This window comes from Brassica oleracea, chromosome C1 (genome assembly GCF_000695525.1).
Source record: "Brassica oleracea var. oleracea cultivar TO1000 chromosome C1, BOL, whole genome shotgun sequence".
NCBI lineage: Eukaryota > Viridiplantae > Streptophyta > Magnoliopsida > Brassicales > Brassicaceae > Brassica > Brassica oleracea.
The window spans coordinates 34,952,087-34,972,420 of record NC_027748.1 but is presented as its reverse complement, the minus strand read 5'-3'; the positions used below and the strand labels follow the sequence as shown (position 1 = coordinate 34,972,420).

The window sequence follows — 20,334 nt, the reverse complement described above, 5'->3', positions numbered from 1 at the left end:
ATTTTCATGCGACTGTATGTATGAAATATGAAAGAAATTGAGCTTATAAAAAATATATCCTCCTTTAGGGTAAAGTTTCTAAAACCAAGAAAAATGAAATATTTTTTTTGTGCACAAAAAAAGGAAATATAAAACACGATTTATTAACGGGTCCAGATATTTAAGCCCAACTACAGATATTTTGGCGTCACGCTCCGCTTAGGGTGACTCCAAGCTGAAACCTTAGAGCAGGTTCATCGAGGGGGGGTTTAGATCAAGGTTCTAAAGCAAAAAAAAGAAAAAAAGTAAATGAAAAATGCAATAATTAGATAGAATCGGTGCCTAATTAAGAGAATTTAGAGTTGGTAAAAACCCCATACATGGTGGCTTGGTATTGGCTTGTTCCTTTCACATGAAGGAAAAAAATTTGTGTCTTCTTTCGTCGTTCTCTTCTTCGATATTGTCGAAGTCTCTTGATGGGTTCTCTTTCAACTACTTCATAGATGAAGTTTGATCCGTTTTATTGTTGATCGATTCTATCTCTCTTTTCTCCGATTCTGTCTCTCTCTTGGTCGATTCTGTCTCTCTCTTTCTTCAATAAAGGATCTTCCTGGGCTCGAACCTGATCCATTCGAAGGTTCTCAGTGGGATGGTTTAGGGTTCTTCGTTCAGTACTTGTGGGCTTTTGGAATCGTTTTTGCGGTAAGTTTTAAATCAAATCCAAATTGAAATTTCGTTTAAAGCAAGCGGTTATAACTTTTTAATTTTGTTACAGTTAATCTCCAGTGGAATTGCGGCGGGGACGTATAACGAAGGTGCGACGGATTTCAAGGAGACGCCAGTTTATAAGGAGGCGATGGAGTCTCGTGACCTTCTTGATGAGGCAGAGGTAGAGGGTTTAAACTCCGAAGATGTTTTTGAGTCTAATCCAACTGAAGTGGCGCCTAGTTTGGAGTAGTTTCGGTTCAGTGTTTTGTAAAAGCCATATTTGAAGTTGATCATGAGCTTCTTGTGTTCGTAATTTTACAGAATCAAAGCGAAAAGCCATTATTTTACAGGTTGATTGTAGCTAAGCCTTGGTTAGCTGAATCTTAAACTTGTCTGAAGCTTGACATGAATTGCTTCTTCTTTTTTTTGCATCACATGCGCTCCATTAAAGTTGGTTTAACCTTGACGACGAATCATCTGGAACCTCTTCGATAATCTCTACTCCAAAAATATATTACTGCTCGGAATATGTTCGACAAAATGCCTGAGAGAAACGTTTACTCGTGGAACGCTGTGATCTCGGCCATTGTAAAGTTAGAAGTGCATTTTCTGAATGTAAGGCTGTCAACTGGGCGGCCCAACAAATGGGTGTGTTTAGTTGGGCATATATTTTTCTAGACCCAAAACACCAACACCCATATTTAGCCCACACCCAATAACACCCAAATCCAACTTTACCCATCACCCAGCTGGACAACCCAAGCCCACCCATTTATAAGCAAATCTGTTTAAACTTAATCTAAATCCAATTTTAATGTTATTGAAAAATTCTGAATACAAATGTGTTGTAACATAAATTCAATAGACTTCAATAACCGTGTTTTATGTAAAAAAAAATTATAACTCTCTGTTTTATATAAGAAAAAAATTATAACTCTCTGTTTTATACTTTTATGTAGAAAAAAATTTTATAACTAAACGTTTATATGGATTGAGCAGAGAAGAGAAAACAACTAAACAAATAAAAGGAGTCCTTTGCTGTGATTTTAACCAACTGGTTCATCACGATTTTAACTAAGCAAATCACGAGAATAACTAAACGTTCACGAGAAAATCAAAGCTAGATCAAACCGTAATAAACCCAACCTTTTCTGAAACAAGAGAATAACAGTTTATATGGATTCAATTCTATTAGTAATCAAGCGCACATTTTACTCAGGAGGGCCTAACGTTCACGTCAACTATCAAACACACGCATACAATTTGTAGAATCTTCGATTGTTATCAATTAGATTTTTGCTAAACCCACAAACTTAAAACGATCACACTCATCGGTCAATCCTCTTATTACGAAAATATGAAACCCAGAAACATGAACACACAAAACCCACAAACTCACGGCGTCGAGAATAAGATCAAAGCTTAAACTCAAAGTTACAGAAGCTAAAAATCAAGAATCATACCTAAAATCGCGAGAAGAAAAAGTCACAAGTAGAAAAATGGAGAAATTTTGTTAGGGTTTAGAGTATCAATGCTGGAGAAGATGAATCAGAAGGAGAGAACCATTTTTCATCGCAAAAGAACGTAGATCTAATTTTTCCCTAAAATTAGAAAATCTAATTAGGCTAACCCAATGTCCAATTGGATTGGACCAAATTGTCCATAGATAAACTGGGTTTTTAGCCCAACTGGACCATAAAATATTCGGACTTAATTATAATCCGCCCAAAACAGTCTGGATTGGGCCACACCCATGAGCACCCAACCAGTTGACATCCCTAGACTGAAGGAGATTTGATTGAAGTATAACACTTTGCTTTCAGGGTTTTGCCAAAACTGATGGATGTGAGAGTGAAGCCCTTGAGATGTTTGGTGAGAATCACTGCAGTGCTTATCCAATGTGGTTCACGGTGAAAACAGTGAATGATGCAACTAGGTTTGCCGTGAGTTCTCTCATTCACATGTTTTCAAAATGTGGGAGTTGTTAAAGAAGTTTGTAATGTCTTTAACGGGTCGTGCGTTGACTTTGTTGCTGGTGTGAATTGAAATGGGACGAGCACACTATCGCGGCTGTACTAAATGAATAAGAAACTTGCTACTGCATTTGTTGACATGTATTCAAAATGTGGGAACGTTGTTGTGTATGCTGAAAAGGTCTTTAATAGTAGCTTTGAGAGAGACACAGTTGTTTATAAAACGTCCTCCATTGATGGAAGGGCCTCTTACGTTTTAACTTTGGTCAAACCAGACGACAAGGTCATGTGAGTACCAATGGAATCTCTGGTCTTTATTCATTTCATTCTCTCTTTTTTTTTTTTTGGACAACTATTCATTTCACTCTCTCATGGTGTCTTTAACATGTTTTAGAGTTGAAGTGAACTGTTCACTGTATGTTTCCATTCTGCAGTCACTCTTACTAATATTTATTTTTGTTTTATTCTGTTGAAGAAACCAAGCAACACAAGTACAATGCAGTCAAGGCAACAACATCATATCAACACAAAACAGTAACAGAAACCAGCACAAGAACAATGGACTCATGAAGAAAATCAAAGCGCAAAGCGCAACCTTCCAAAAGAAAACCTCTCTTAGCAAGTTTCCTTAAATAAACCACACTTGTCCGGGAGTTTAGTAGCGAGGTCAAGGTAGATCCCACCGAGAAAGGGATTGGTTTTCTGCGTGCAGAGACACTGTAAGTTCGCCTTAGACAGGGCAGCACAGCAAGGGCTCTTGAGATCAGTCGCGATGAGCGATGGGTTCGTAGTCTCCACATACCGCAGAGACATGGCTGTCCGCTTGCTGCCGTGAGTGTCAAGGCAAGAACCAAGGTAATAACAACAAGCTTAGTGTTTGGCTCCATGGCTTTGATTACTTTAAGAGAGTTTTTCACTAATTGTTTTTGCAACTACTTGATGGGTTTTCTCTTCTCTTAGCTTAGGATAGGCTAGGCTACCAGCTTCATAGGGTTTATATAGAGAGGATGGGCACATTACCGCTGAGCTTAGATCTACAAATTTTATGATATTAAAATGAAAACATGGGTGCCCCCTACCATCATATAACACAATAATTTTGTGATTAGTCTCAGCTAATCCCATGTGCATATTATTCATCAATATCCATATTCATTGAAGAGCATGTGTAGGCGTATCTCCAATGTCTGATATGGTCTACACTATACAAGTTGTTTAATCTATATTCTTTTCTTGAAACTATAATGTAAGAAGAGCAGAAGACCCGTGTGGCACATTGGCATTTACTATGAGTTTACATGTGTAGATGAATGTATGAAACCATATAATTATATAAGCGGTCATCATTTATTGAGCTTGAGCTCACATTTCATAAATAGAATTTGGATTGAGTCTTAACCTCAAAAATATATAATTGTAAACGTAAAATATGAAAGTTTATTTGTTTAATCATTTGAAGGCTTTTTTTGCAGTCCCAACAAGTGGAACAGAACGAAGATTGAAATGTGTAGCGGAGGCCAAGTAGGCACAGACCAAAGAGACAGAGATCTTGAACCAGATCATTGACGAAAAGAAGGTGAGATACGTGCAGATGGTCGTGAAGAAAATCACTGCCAAGCAGTTTATGAGGTGCTTCAGTGTGTTGAACTCTTTTTCTGTTCCTTCGTTAGGGAAATGGCCACTGGAGTAGAAGTCACTGAGAAGCTGGTCTTTGAGCTGAAACGCGTTCATTAACCAATCATTGATCTCCTTTTCTTGATTTGGGATTTTGCTTTGGTTGATTCGACGGATGTGGATGTGAACTTCTGATGGTTCGATACCATAGACGTTGTCTAAGAAAGACGGACAACGGGTTTTATAGCCGATGGTCACGTCATAAACTGCATCAAGTGAGGAGCTCAGTTCTTGCAAGCAAGAGACGAAACCTTTAGTCCTTGGAAGCAGCACGTTGCTCAGTACTGGTAAGCCATGTTCGGCTGCAAACTTCTTGCTCCTTTCGCATTTAGCCTCTCTGCATGGTGAAAATGCTTTAAACCAAAAGGGTTTTTTAAACAAGAATGATAAGCGGCAACTTACGTGTAATCTGTGCCTTCAGGGAAAAGAGCAAGCCATAAAGCGTCTCTAGGATCCTTAAAACTTGAAACTATCTGCCTCAAGTTCGCTTCATCCACTTCCCATCTCCGCTCAACGGGAATAAACTCAAAGAGGTGAAACGCCCAACCAAACAGAGGTAGTTTCATCAAGCTGCTCTTAAGCACATACTTCATGTTCCCAATCTGGCCTTTGCGCAGTGCAAGATCCCAGAAGTACATCCAATCAACTTCTGTTCGGTGATTCGCAATGAGCAATACTCGTTCCTCGCAAGGAACTTTATCCCCAGAGAAGACAACTTTGGTTCCGTTTATCTTCTCAAAGAGGAAAGGCCACAAGGCGAGCCAGGAGCCGAAGAAGAAAGAAACACATTTACGGCTATAGTGTATGCTGAAGAGTCTCAACACTACACCTGATAGGAACCCCCAGAATATCAACATCATAAAAGCTGTTGAAACCAACACCATCAGACATGTTATACCTCTCAACACTCTTATCAGAGACAACTTGTTGTTAGAGTTCGGTATGTTTCCTTCACTCTTTGTAACTTTATTTTCCATGTTGTGAACACCTTAAGATAATCTATTTACCCTCCTATGTTGTGTCTGCTCTTGATTCAAGAATTGGTACCATCAGAGGTTCGTATGGTTCAACATCATCATAAGAGTTCTTAACTTCACCTGCTTTGATATGATCAAAGACTTAAAGAACCTGACATAACCTAAAATATATTAATCAACAGAATATAGAAAACTAATAATGAAAACAAATGTCTGGAATTTAATTAAAAAAAATTGAAGAAGATGAGAAAATCATAAAAGGTTCATGTGAAAGCTTTCATATTTAATTACTAAACACTGCACATGTTCAAAGATAAACAGGTTTTTAAATAGAAAAAAATCAAACTAAGAATCTAAGGATCTGACTAATATTTGGATTTAAAATAAAGAATAACCTTTGTTCGCAGACATATACATTGTCAAGAAAAAATGAACAGCCGACCATAATAATCAAGATTCAAGGTCAAATCTGAGTAAGGAATCCAAATAATACAATAAGAAAAAAGAGCATTGCAAACTTACAGAAAGAATCAGAATACAATGCAGATGTACTATCAGATTTTTTTTGCTTTATTTAGTTCTGGAAATAAGATAGAAGAAGAAGACAGCTTACCGTGCTTATTATAAACAGTGCAGAAAGAAAGAGTTAATGGCCGAGAAAAAAAGATCGCCAAGCAAGTCAAAAGGACTACGACTTGTTCGAAAAAGGGCTCGGAGGTGGTTGGTAATCACGGTTTATGCCACCGGTTCTCGTAGAAAGTACTCAACATGGATGGTGCGGAAATTTAAACCACTGTCCCCTCTCCTCCTTTTTCGTTAAATATTAAATTGGCTTCATGTCACTATTATTTGTTCACCCTCATTAAATATTTTTAAGAAACTAAAAAGTAAACAGATCAGATTCTACATTAGGCCGGGCTTATAAAGCCCATAAGTTTAAATGCAGAGTAGAATCTCTTCGTAGGAACTTTTGGTGGATTAGGGATTTAGATTTTAAATTTGAAGGTTTTAATGTTTTATGTATTTTCCATGTTTCCAAAACACATGGGCATGTTTGTTTACCTATCTTGCGACCTACGACTGATCGTAGATCGCAGGTTGTTGTTCGTTTTGCTGGTGTATAACATGCAATATGCAATTGGTCGCATGTCGCAGGTTTTGTTATTCGTTTTGATACTGCGCGACTGATCGCGCGTAGTTGCAGGTTCTCATTCAAGTCGCCCGAAAAAACAGCGACTAAAAATTAAGAAAATTTTGATCGCGTGACTGGTTGCAGATTGCAGGTCGCGCGACACGTCAACATGCATAATTTTAATTGTATGTCGCAGGTTTAGTCGTACGTCGCAAATCGCAGGTCGCACGACATGTAAACGAACGTAATCTTAGTCGCGGATCGTAAGTCGGAGGTCGCGCGATACGTAAACGAACATGCCATAGAACCATTAACAGTAGTCAGTGACGATCACTAAACGACAATTGACAAAATTAATATTTAATATAGTTTAATTAATATTGATAGATTTAGAACCAAACTAAATCAAACCAAAAATTGAATCAGTATTCAAATTTCTATAATATAATTTATCTTTAATTTAAAAATAATTAAATAATTAAATTGGTCTGCTAAATCGCGAGAGTATTCATGATTATGCCGAATAATTTGCATTCGCTCTTCCTTGCGATCGCAATGCAAATATTTCTAGCAGACCTTTACATTTCTGAACACTTAAACTAACGCCCTTCATAATGCCTTCCACTGTCAATCATAAGTTAGGGTAATAGGTAGCTGGTTTCCACCACCACCATTGCAACTACAACTAAGGAGAAAAGTAGCGGTTGAAATGAGAATGATGTCCTCAAAAGAGCTCATGAAATATTCTACAACAACCATAAGAATAAATTCACTCTTGAGCATGCTTGGAAGGAGTTGCGGAACGACCAGAAGTGGTGTGACCCTTACAGTGCTAAAAACGATGGAGGCTCTAAGAAGAGGAAGTGTGATGATGGTGCAGATTCTCCAAGCTCTCAAGCAACTGAAGCCAAGCGTCCCGCGGGTGTGAAGGCAGCTAAGGCCGTGGTAAGAAGACTATGGCAGAGGAGAATGTGCTGAATGAGTTTCAGAGAATGTGGGACATTAAACAGCAGGACTTGGCAATGAAGGAAATGTTGTCGGAGATGAGTCTACTTGACTCTCTTATTGCAAAAAAAGAACCTCTAGCGGAGTATGAAGAAGCCCTCAAGAAGAAGCTCATCAGTGACTTAATGTTTAATTAGTTTAAGTGTAAGTGTAGCTCTCTGTTTCTTGTTACTTATTTTCAATGCTTCGAGTTGTATGTTTCTGTTTCTCTCTCGGATGTTCTTGTGCTAGTTCTGTTGTTGTTTCATGTTCTTGTTTGTTGTCTGTTTCATGTTCATGTTCTTGTTCAGTAATGAGAATGATATGTTCTGTTTCATGTTCTTGTTTGTTGTTCTATGTCAATGTCGTGTTATTGATTCTGCTTATTGACTCATGTTCTTCTTTGTTTCAGGTGGTTGTTCTTTGTTTCCAGGGGTTCTTGTTTGTTTCAGGCGGCTCTGTACTCTCGTGTAGTCGTTAAAGAGTGGAGCATTGGAGTCACTTGTATTCTAATGTCACAAGACAATGTACTCTCTTGTATTCTAATGTCACGGACTCTCTTGTGCTCTCTTGTACTCTCTTGTATTCTCATATCACATGTGTTGTACTCTCTTGTATGCTCATGTCATAGACTTTGTATGTTTGTGTAATGGCACGGACTTTGTATGTTTTAGTCTCACCGATGGTATTGAGAAACTTGTATAAATGAAAGTGTATTCACTTCATCACACATTCCATCTCACGTTCTTTCTTACATCTCAAGTTCAGTGTATTCACTTCATCACACATTCCATCTCATGTTATTAATTCTTACATCTTAACTTCTTTCTTCTTTGTCAAGTTACTTCTTTCTTCTCGTTTACTTCTTCCTTCTCAATTTCTTTCTTCTTTCTCAAGTTCCTTCTCAAGTTCTTTCTTGAAAACAAGTTTGTAACTAAGTATTATAAACAAGTTTGTAAGCAAGTTCCAAAAACAAGTTTCCTTCGACTTGTAAACAAGTTTTATAAAAAAATTTCATTATGGCTTATTCTTCTCAAAACACTTTTGAGGGATCACTTGATGAAAATTTTGATCAACATTTTGATCAAACCTTTGAAATTTTTTCCATTCATTACGGTGGTGAAGAAGATGAGAGGAAGGAAAGGAAAAAAAAAGAATTTATATCGAAAGAAATCACGAAGAATGCCATGTACGTTTATGGAATGAATATTTCAGTGAAACTCCAACGTATCCTGAAAATTTATTCCAACGACGTTTTAGAATGAACAAGCCATTGTTCATGCACATTATTGATCGACTCTCCAACGAAGTTCAATTCTTTTGCCAAAAGAAAGATAGTCTTGGAAGGCTTGGTCTCTCTCCACTTCAAAAGTGTACAGCAGCCATTCGTGTCTTGGCATATGGTTCTGCGGCTGATGCGGTCGACGAATACTTCCGGCTCGGTGAAACGACAACTCGTAAATGTTTGGAGAATTTTGTGGAAGGCATAATTTATTTGTTCAGCGATGAGTACCTAAGAAGACCAACACCGGCTGATCTTCAACGTCTACTTGATATTGGAGAGCATCGTGGATTTTCTGGGATGATAAGAAGCATCGATTGTATGCATTGGGAGTGGAAGAATTGTCCCACCGCTTGGAAAGGACAATATTCTCGTGGTTCGGGTAAACCAACAATCGTTTTAGAGGCGGTTACTTCATATGATCTCTGGATATGGCATGCATTTTTTGGACCTCCAGGTACATTAAATGATATCAATGTTCTTGATCGCCCACCTGTTTTTGATGACATAATAAATGGTCAAACTCCGCAAGTCACTTACTCTGTCAATGGAATAGAGTATAATTTGGCTTACTATTTCACCGATGATATTTATCCGAAATGAGCAATTTTTATCCAATCTATTCCAATACCACAAGGGCCGAAAGCAGTTTTATTTGCTCAACGTCAAGAGGCTGTCCGAAAAGATGTCGAGCGTGCTTTTGGAGTCTTGCAAGCTCGCTTTGTCATTGTTAAAAATCCAGCACTTTTTTTAGGATAAAGTCAAAATTGGGAAGATTATGAGAGCATGTATCATACTCCATAATATGATAGTAGAAGACGAACGAGATGGATACACTCAATTTGATGTTTCAGAGTTCCAACAAGGAGAAGACACCGGAAGTTCACATGTTGATCTCACGTATTCTACAGATATCCCTACAAATATCGCCAATATGATGGGTGTTTGAACTAGAATTCGTGATAATAGACAAATGCATCTACAACTGAATGATGATTTGATTGAACATATATTGGGTAAATTTGGACGTGATGGAGATTACTGAGCTCGGATGTTTTTTTCGAATTATTCTCGATTATTGTTTTTATGTTCTTTTTTTAAATCTTTGTTTTAAATGTTATCTTGTAATATGTTTTATTTAATAAATAAATTTTATCTTAAAAAATTATTTAATATTTTTTTTTAAGAATCCTTAATTAAAAAATTCTCATTGGACCACTCAAAAATAGAAGTTTCTTAACAAAAGTTTTTAGGTTATAATTATTATTGAAAAATTATTAAAAACTAGGGATAATAGCACTATACGAGAAATTTTAGTAATCATTTTGACTTTTGTCTTTTGATGATGAACTTGTAATTGAGATTTGTTTGATTTAATTATACGTCAGATAAGACTGATAGCGTGTCATGTTCAATATATAAACATGATGCTCATTTATCACATGGAAATTTGTTTGTCGGTCTTTCAAAAGAAAGTAAACCACCATTTTCTTAATTAAGAGCATTTGTTCGTTGAATCAACTAACTTTCATAATTAAGACCAACCTTATTAGAATGTGTTGGAATTTGGAAGTGAATTTTCACCACGCAACACGCCAGCAAACGGAGAAGGATACTTTGTTAGCAGTGTATATTATCTTAACTCAGCTGAAAACTCATTAGTCGAAGAGAGAGACCTTGTAGGCATCCTGTAGAATTTACGAATAACATACGAGTTTGAGACTGCAAACCTATTATGAATATATTACTTCTATATATTACTATACTAATTTTTTATATCTTTTTAATTAACTTTGTTAAAATCAGAAGTATGTTACTTCAAAAAAAATCAATACAAATGATATTATTTGAAGTAAATTCAAATTAAATTTGTTATAAACAAAATGAACATACAATACACACGTACATGCAGCAGAAACGTTACCAACAATTGACTAGTAAAACAAAAAGTGGAAACTGGAAGGTTGAAAACAAGCTGAAGTCTCAAAAAATAACACTTTAACCCCGAAATTTACAAATTTGCAAATTAATGCTCTTACATATTCAATCGCTCTCTGATAATGATAATGTTGGGATGATGTGATCTTAGTAAATTTTTTCAGAGCTTCTTCAATCATCGCAACAAATCCAGCCTTTGGCAGGAGGTGAACGGCTGAAGTTTACACTGATCTGTTTTTCCTTGCGAGTGTGAATCTCTCCATCTTCTCCTTCATTGACTTGTAAAACACTCAAAACTAATTAACTTTCACATAAATCGCATACAACAACAAAAATATAGAGAGGTAGAGCAGATTCTAACAACATAATAATACTATATATATGGGTATACATTAAGCAAATGACTTACTAAGTTTCCGGTTTCTGAAAACAGGAATGACTGCCGAACATGAAGATGCAATGCATACAAGTAAAAGTGAAGCTATTAATAAAAAGAACTTGAGATTCATTTTGTTTTTTCCTCCATTTATCTTTTGCTTTGCCAAGTATAAATAACATTTAGTGTAAGGCTATTAGGTAGAGCTTATAATTAGGGTCGTTCTCACCACCAGTCGGTGGTGATATGTATAAGTCAATGTATTTGAAATGACCCGATGTTGATGACTATTTAATCTTGTTCTTTCTCCTTGAACTTGTATGAGATGAAAGAAAGGCGCCACTAGGAGGTACCTTATAGGTATCTTTGAAAGTACGTCCAATATTCCGTGACTACATATATTGGTTTAAATTGAATCATGTTCATCTTTAGATTTTATGTTCATCTTTTGAAAAAACAAAGCTGCAAAAATGAACCAACAGACACATACAGAAAACACACGCATACACACACACACAGACAATGATCCACACAAGAGAAGACCGTACACACCTAGCTATCAAGGGGAGGGGTTGTGAAAGCGACCAGAGAAAAGGGTAAGAAAGTTATCTTGATCATGACTCGTGAGTCGTGATGTTGTGTTGAATAGCATGAAGAGGTACCTTAGAGCGATCAAGACAAGCGTTCTTCTCTCCTTCCACTACTACTACTACTACTCTACTATAACATATAATTTCATTTATTTAATTAGTATGTATCACATAATGAAACAAAACCTTAACAAACAATCAGAGATCACAAGTTAAAATGTATGGGATAGACGACTGATTTGTTTTACTCGAAACGCAAGTCAGATTGAAAATATCAACAAGTTGGGAACTAAGGAGACATGGAAAACCTAAAGGAGAAACCCTAATTACTCTGTTTTCAAGGTTTCCACTTTGAATAGAACTTGTGATCCTTGGCTTTATCCTCTTCGCCAAGCTAAACCCAAAATACTGCTGAAACTTCTTCAACTCTCTTTCCATATCGTAAACCAGTAACTCAAACTTGGGCCTCAAGTTATCCTCCAAGCTTGACCCGAATATTGCCGGGACTCTCCCAAATTAAAACCCAAGCCGATTCCTCGTGTTCAAACCCTATGCTCTCTAAGAATCTCTCATCTTAGCGCTCAGCTTCTCAACACTCGTGTTGAGCCCTCGTGCGCGTTCTTCTTGCTCCCTCTGTTCAGATTCTGCAACCAGCCAGCGTAGGAGAGTAGTATGTTTGGGCAGTTCAAGATCAATCATTTGGACTCCTCCGGGGAAGCCTCAACCTCGGCAGTGAAAAAGTGGAAGACGGGGTCGGTTTTGGAGATGTTGAAAGCTGGAGAGAAGAGATGGGGGCAGAGATAGACGAGGCGAGGGAAGTCTTAAGCTTCCACGGAACTTGAGAACTTGGAGGAGTAGGAGAAGAAGGATGAAGATAGAGGTTGAAGATGAAGTGAAGCACAGGTTTCAGAAATCGCCTCTTTATATCCTCATCCCGGTACGAATTTTAAATAGAAATTAGTTTTGAACCGATTCAGTTATAGAAATTAGTTTTGAACCGATTCAGTTTGAAACCGGTTCATATTATTAGTGACAGGCCAAGCCCACTCCAAAACCACACCAAGTGTGGAAGCCGAAGCCCAGCGCAACTAAACAAAACGACGCTGCAGCATCAGTCTCTGCCACAAGCCGTACCTGCAAACATGACAAAGAAGACATTAAAGCTCCCAATGCTAAAGAACTGAAGGCGGCGTCTGTAAAAGCAAACACAAGCTCACAGACAGCTCATGTGATTGCAATGGCTAATAGATTCCAAGCTCTATGTGATGAGCTGGCAGAGACATCCTAAACCCTAGTAGAATTCTCTATATAAGCAATTGTAAACAAAGAATAATGAAAGAGAGTTTATGAAATAAGAAAGTTTTACCTCTTCACCTCTGTAAAGCATCTACTTTCATGGTATCAAAGCACCATGATTATTGAGCCTTACACACCACCTTCTCTTAACGTGATACACTGTGTCACGGTTAAACTCACCGAACAAACTTCATCTTTTAGAAACGACAGTTTCAATCTTTTCTGAGCGGACAGCGTCTCTATGGCTTCATCACTGTATCTATGGCTCAACCTGTTCCCACCATCATGGCTCATTCCATCACAGGCTTTGCTACTCCTGTTCCAAACCCGGACCACGAACTCTGGGTTTAGACAGACCAAGTTGTTCAATCTTGGCTGCTTGGTTCCCTGTCTGAACAGCTGCAAGGGGTCGTTCTGAACTGCTTAACTTCTTGTGAGATCTGGCAAGCTCTTGAGAAGCACTTCAACAGACCATCTAACTCTCGGATGTTCGAACTGCAACTCAAGATCCAAACTTTAAACAAGTCCACCAAGAAGATGGTAGATTATCTCACAGAGATAAAGAATCTCAGCGACCAACTGGCGTCCATTGAAAACCCTATCTCGGAGACCATGAAGATCTTTTCAGCCCTACGAGGTCTCAGGAGAGAGTATGAGCCTATCAAGACGACCATTGAGAATACTATGGATAATGTTCCTTCTTCTACGTTTGAAGACATTACTCCTAAGCTTGTCAGCTTCGATGAACGTCTTCAGAGCTATGCTTCAAACTCTGAAGTCTCTCCTCATCTTGCCTTCTCTTCTGTTCAAATGAGTCAAGAAAAAACCTTTTACTCATCTCGTGGGAGAAACTACAGAGGCCGTCGCGGAGGTTATCGTGGAATGGTCTCCTCCTTTTCCACGCGTGGTCGTGGCTTTCACCAGCAGATCTCTTCCTCTCGTAACTCAGACTCAGACTCTCGTCCAATTTGTCAGATTTGTGGTAAGCCTGGCCATCCTGCTCTTCGCTGCTATCATCGTTTTGACTTCAGCTACCAGGAGGAAGTTCCTCAAGCCATGGCTGTGATGCGAATCACACATGTCACCGACTCTGAAGGAGCAGACTGGTACTCAGACAGTGGAGCCACAGCTCATGTCACCAGCTCTCCTCAGCATCTTCAACAGTCTCAACCATACTACGGCTCAGACACAGTGATGGTAGGAGACAGAAACTTCCTCCCCATTACACATACCGGATCAGCTTCTATTGCCACAACCTCAGGTAACCTTTCACTTACTGATGTGCTTGTCTGTCCTGGTATTGCAAAATCCTTGCTTTCTGTTTCAAAAGCTACAACAGATTATCCTTGCTCTTTTAAATTTGATGACAATGGGTTACGTCTTTAAGGACAAGCGCACAAAGAGGTTGTTGATAAAGGGAAGAAACATTAAAGGTCTTTACCTGTTGGAGCCGTCTGTAGCCGCTTGCACCTTGATCTCCTCTAGACAGCATTCAGTTTCTGATGAGGTTTGGCATAGGAGGCTGGGGCATCCAAATCATCAAGTGCTCCAACAGCTTTCTGCATCAAAGTCAATTTCAATAAGTCGAAGTACCAAGAAGATTTGTGAGAGTTGTCAACTTGGGAAAAGCAGTAGATTACCTTTTTTAGCTTCTAGTTTCTCTGCTTCAAGACCTTTAGAGCGTGTCCACTGTGATCTGTGGGGTCCTGCACCAATTATGTCTGGTCAGGGTTTCAAATATTATGTAATCTTCATAGATTACTGGTCTAGATACAGTAGGCTTTACCCTCTAAAGAATAAATCAGACTTTTTTCCTATCTTCTGCAAATTTCAAACTCTTGTCGAAAATCAACTAAGTTGCAAGATAGGTACCTTTCAATGTGATGGAGGAAGAGAGTACATGAGCTCGACATTTCTTACTCATCTTCAACAACATGGCATTGCTCAGCATGTTGCCCTCACACGCCTCAACAAAACGGTATGGCTGAGAGAAAGCACATACATGTCACAGAGCTAGCTCTCTCGATGCTGTTTGAAAGCAAAATCCCTCATAAGTACTGGATTGAAGCCTACTTCACTGCCAATTATCTCATCAATCTGCTGCCAAGCTCCTCTCTTGATGCAACAGACAAGAGTCCTCACCAGAAGCTGCACGGGAAAACACCAGAGTACTCAGCCTTACGCATCTTTGGCTGTGCGTGTTTCCCAACTCTACGTGACTACACAACAAACAAATTTGACCCAAGATCCTTACCTTGTGTTTTCTTGGGCTACAATGCTTGCTAAGGGCTATCGATGCCTCTACCCTCCCACTGGGAGAGTATACATCTCAAGACATGTAGTATTTGACGAAGGAAGCTATCCGTTTGCTGAGAAGTACAAGCATCTTCAACTTCAACTGTCAACTCCACTCATGTCTGCTTGGCATCAAAGCTTTCCTCCAGCAAGCCAGCCCCAGCCTGCAAGCAACGAAAACAATCAAAGTCAGTCACCATCAACTCCTGAACCTACAGTTACAACAGAGCAAATCATACCTCTGTTTAATGAGAGAGATTTTCCTCCTCTTCAACCAAGTGGTGAAGCTTCAGCTTCTAGTGCTCCAGCTCCTCTCCCACAGCCAGTCCCAGCTCCTGTGCCACCTGTTCCAGTTCAACCACCAACAGTTAGTGATCAAGCTGCATCTACTTCATGCCATCCTATGACTACACGATATCTAAAGCTGGAATTCGAAAACCAAATCCACACTATGCCTCATGACTTCTAAAGTTACCTATCCAAAGCCTAAGACAGTCACAGAAGCATTGAAATACAAACGGTGGCATGATCCTATGTCTGATGAGATCAACAATTGTCATGAAACATGAAGAAGGAATGCATGTCCTCGGCTGTCGTTGGGTGTTTAGAACTCAACTCAATGCAGACGGAACTTTAAAGAAGAGGAGATCTAGACTAGTTGCAAAAGGCTATGAACAATCTGAGTGAATAGATTACCTTGATACTTATAGTCCGGTGGTGAGAACTGCAACGATACGACTGGTTCTTCACACTGCCACAGTGATGCAATGGGAGATTCGCCAGTTTGATGTTCAGCACGCATTCCTCCACAGTGAATTGAGTGAGACAGTCTACATGAGGCAGTCTGCAGGTTTTGTGGACAAGGATAATCCAGATCATGTGTGCCTCCTTCGCAAAGCTATCTATGGTCTGAAACAGGCTCTTCGGGCCTGGTTTGATAAATTTAGCACGTTTCTCCTGGAGTTTGGCTTCACTTGCAGCTTCTCTGACCCTTCCATGTTCATCTGCATCAAAGGCAAGAACATCATTATTCTCTTGCTTTATGTGGATGACATGTTAGTGACATGCAACAACTCTAAGCTACTTCAAGATCTACACGATGCTCTCAACACTCAGTTCAAAATGAAAGATCTGGGTCAGCTAAGCTACTTTCTAGGAATTCAAATTCAACACCATTCAGATGGGTTGTTCATGTCTCAGCAAAAATATGCCGAAGACCTACTAGCAGTGGCCCAAATGGCAGACTGCAGCCCTATGCCTAAGCCTCCACCTATTGATCTAAATCGAGGAGCTCCAAAAGAGGAACTCTTCTCAAATCCCACCTACTTTCGTAGTCTGGCTGGTAAGTTACAATACTTAACCTTGACCAGACCAGACATACAATTCGCGGTGAATTATGTATGTCAGAAGATGCACTCTCCTTCGATCACTGACTTCAATCACCTTAAGAGGATCCTAAGGTATATAAAGGGGACTGTCACGATGGGTGTGTCCTTCTCACGGCACACTGATTTCAGCGTCACCGCCTTCAGTGACAGTGATTGGGGAGGCTGTCCCTCTACGAGCCGATCAACTGGAGGATTCTCTACTTATCTAGGATCTAATATTGTTTCGTGGTCATCTAAGAAGTAATCTACGATCTCTAAGAGCTCTACAGAAGCTGAATATAGATCTCTATCAGAGACAGCATCAGAGGTTACCTGGCTGTGTCTCGTGCTCAAGGACCTCAGAATTCCTCTTCCTTCTACCCCTCTGATGCTCTGCGACAATCTCTCCGCCGTGATGCTTGCCGCAAATCCTTCGTTCCACTCCAAAACCAAACACTTCATTAGGGACCATCATTACATCAGAGAACGTGTGGCTCTGAAAGCTGTTGAAGTCCGGCACATCTCAAACAAACTTCAGGTCGCCGACATCTTCATGAAGTCGCTTGCTCTGGAACCGTTTCGACGCCTTCGAGGCAAACTTGGCGTGTGTCTTCCCCCACACAAAGTTTGAGGGGGCCTATTAGTGACAGGCCGAAGCCCACTCCAAAACCACACCAAGTGTGGAAGCTGAAGCCCAAGAGCGCGACTAAACAAAACGACGCTGCAGCATCAGTCTCTGCCACAAGCCGTACTTGCAAACAAGACAAAGAAGACATTAAAGCTCCAAGGCGGCGTCCGTAAAAGCAAACACAAGCTCACAGACAGCTCATGTGATTGCAACGGCTAATAGATTCGAAGCTCTATGTGGTGAGCTGGCAGAGACCTCCTAAACCCTAGTAGAATTCTCTATATAAGCAATTGTAAACAAAGAACAATGAAAGAGAGTTTATGAAATAAGAAAGTTTTACCTCTTCACCTCCTAAACCCTAGTAGAATTCTCTATATAAGCAATTGTAAACAAAGAACAATAAAAGAGAGTTTATGAAATAAGAAAGTTTTACCTCTTTACCTCCGTAAAGTCTCTGCTTTCACATATCCATGAACCAGAGTATTTTGGGCTAAATAAAAGCCCATTGTTAGTCGACAAACACAACTAAGCTTGTCTGATAACTTACCGGCCCAGCCCAATATTAAACGCCCACAAACAGACGGACACACTCTCTATACCCTCCCCTAATTCAGACAAGTCTGTCGTTGTTATCGCTCTCCTCCGCCAAAATCACAGTCCCAGTTCGGTTTCTTTTGCTTTGCTGCAAGGTAAGTGACATGTTTCATCCTTTACCCATCCAGTTTCGATTTCAGCTGATTTGGCGCGTATTTAGGGTTGTAGTCATCTAGGGTCTCGAGCTTAGCTTGATGTTTGATGTTTCGTGCTTAGATATTTAGTTCAAGTTCATGTCTTGATGAGAGTAGTAGTATTGTCTCGAGCTTGAGGTTTGATGTTTCGTCCTTTGCAGGGTTTTGGGCGTTAGAGAAAGAAATCAAGGAGGTCGCCAAGAAGATCACCGGTCTCTGTGGTATGTCTCTGCGCACTCTTTGTTTTACTGAAGCGTTTTGGTTTATCTAACTTCAGTTTACAGAATGAGACAGAAAATGGTTATTGATTTGTTAAATGAGAGAGTGGTTATTGATTGGTTACTTATATATTTTTAAAATATTAAGAGTCTCGTTTTTTTTTAAATGTTGTCCAAGTTGTTCTAAGTAGGTCTGAGACAGATCGGGTATCCGGACAATTTTAAGGTATCCAGATCCGGATCCTTATCCGGCGGATCCATAATTTTACTATCCTTATCCGGATCCGGGGTTCTCGGATATCTGGATGTCGGATATCCTTCTAAAAATTGTATTATCCGGCGGATATCCGGATCCAGATTTGGATCCTTAAAATAAATAAATAATAATATTAATATATATAAAATATTAACAATAATTTAAAAATAAAAATATATCTAATGTTTTTAATTATTTTTATGTATAATGTTACAAAATTTACATAAAATTTATATATACTATTATAAAATAAAAACATATTAAATAAATTTAATTTTTATATATAGATATTAATATTTTTGAAATAGTTATTAATAAAACTTACGGATCCGGATATCCGGACTAAAAAATTAAGATATCCGGATCCGGATCCGACTTTGACGAATCCAACATTTTACTATTCGGATCCGGATTCGGCCCCTCCGGATATCCGGATTCGGCCCCTCCGTATATATATATCCGGATTTTCGGATCAAATCCGGATCTCGGATAAAAGTCTGAGGCCTAGTTCTAAATTCTTTATGGTTTGTGCTGTGACTGGAATGAGTAATGTCGCCGCCACTTTCAGTCACCACCCGAGCCGTCCTTACCCGATCCAGGATTTGGTTGGTCGTATCAACCAAGCCTTGAAGCAGGAGCATCCTGACAACCAGCTCTCCGCTAATTACATGTACGTCTGCGGCCCTCCGGATCTGTTCACGGCGTCTGATCGAGCCTTCCTCGAGGAAAACGGCTTCCGTTTCTTCGACACCGAGGAGAGGAACCAAGACTGCAGCTTTGTCGACGAGAACGGGAAGGTCTGCGGTGTCCGCATCCACACAGCTGTCCCGCCCAGAGAAGACATTCCTTACGAGAGGAAGTCTGACCTTGCCGCTGCGAGGTTGATCGAGCTGATGTTGACTGAGACGAGGTTTCAGGATTTCCCGAGGAGAGTCCTTTTGCTTTCAGGTAACTCGGATCTCAACATGGCGACTCAGTGTTTAGGAGACGGTGGTGGTTTCACAGTGTTTGTGGCTAAGAAACCAAATTTGGATGGGACCATTTTTCCCAAGAGCTTTGCGGCATCAGGGGTGAGTGTCACGTTTAACTGGGAGCTTATGCTGTGTGGAGGTGGTAAGTTGTACAAGGTGCGGCCGGGTGAGTGGAAGGGGCAAGGGGTCGATGAAGAGGTTGTGGTTCCGTGGGTGCCTGGAAAAGGACAGGTGGGGGAAGAGAAAGAGGACAAGTGAGGGGAAAGAGGATGAGGAAAAATGGAAAATAGGAAGCTATTAGATAATCCTTGTCTGTATCAGGTGTGCTGAGTGCAGTGGGTTTGTAGTTTGTGTCTTGTTAATTTGACTGATGAAATTCTGTTTCGTTTTTCTTCCAAGATAAAAAAAAAAATCACCTTCTTCTGTAACAATGGAAGGAACTAGTTTCTGAGGACAACCTCTAAATGTAATAACTATAGTTTCGTCAGGTTTCAAGAACCAATCGAATTCTGTAATGTTTCAGCATTTTCTTCGATTTTAGCCTCAGAGCTTCGGGTAGTGTGCACCGGTTATAAGCTAATGTCTAGTGTGCAGTCTGTGTCTTTAGTTGAGCTGTAGAAACGCTTGAAACTGTGGAATGTAGGGGTGTTCAATCCGGATATTGGTTCGGTTTCGGTTCGGTTTTTTCGGTATTTCGGTATTTCGGTTAGTAAAATATAACTATCATTCTAAATCCATATTTACTTCGGTTCGGTTCGGTTTATATACCGTCGGTTTTCGGTTTATTCGGTTTTATACCAAAAAACATAATTCTTTATTTTGGGATCATATTATATGAATTTTAGAGTCTTGTTGTCAACACATTCATTTATTAAAAAATATTATAAGTTTAAATAAAAGAACAAAAATAAAAAATGTTTCTATCATCTAATAAAATAATCAAATCTATAATTAAAATCAAA

At 39.3% G+C, this 20,334-nt stretch overlaps 3 protein-coding genes across 3 annotated transcripts; 1 reads left to right on the top strand and 2 right to left on the bottom strand.

The window, feature by feature from the left end:
- Window positions 1–486: 486 nt before the first annotated feature.
- On the top strand, window positions 487–1,302 carry LOC106302545 (the record flags this gene model as incomplete). Its single annotated transcript, XM_013739036.1, has 3 exons — window positions 487–681; window positions 755–926; window positions 962–1,302. Coding segments are annotated over 3 exons (480 nt in total), but the record flags the coding sequence as incomplete, so codon positions are not given.
- Window positions 1,303–4,088: 2,786 nt separating this feature from the next.
- On the bottom strand, window positions 4,089–5,914 carry LOC106343010 (probable 1-acyl-sn-glycerol-3-phosphate acyltransferase 5). Its single transcript, XM_013782111.1, has 3 exons — window positions 5,834–5,914; window positions 4,737–5,462; window positions 4,089–4,671 (listed from the first exon to the last, which is right to left on the bottom strand). The coding sequence occupies exons 2-3, from the start codon at window positions 5,309–5,311 to the stop codon at window positions 4,110–4,112; spliced, it is 1,137 nt and encodes a 378-aa protein (XP_013637565.1). The 5' UTR covers window positions 5,312–5,462; window positions 5,834–5,914; the 3' UTR covers window positions 4,089–4,109.
- Window positions 5,915–10,818: 4,904 nt separating this feature from the next.
- On the bottom strand, window positions 10,819–11,156 carry LOC106303896. Its single transcript, XM_013740247.1, has 2 exons — window positions 11,053–11,156; window positions 10,819–10,936 (listed from the first exon to the last, which is right to left on the bottom strand). The coding sequence occupies exons 1-2, from the start codon at window positions 11,154–11,156 to the stop codon at window positions 10,819–10,821; spliced, it is 222 nt and encodes a 73-aa protein (XP_013595701.1).
- Between the last annotated feature and the right edge of the window lie 9,178 nt (window positions 11,157–20,334).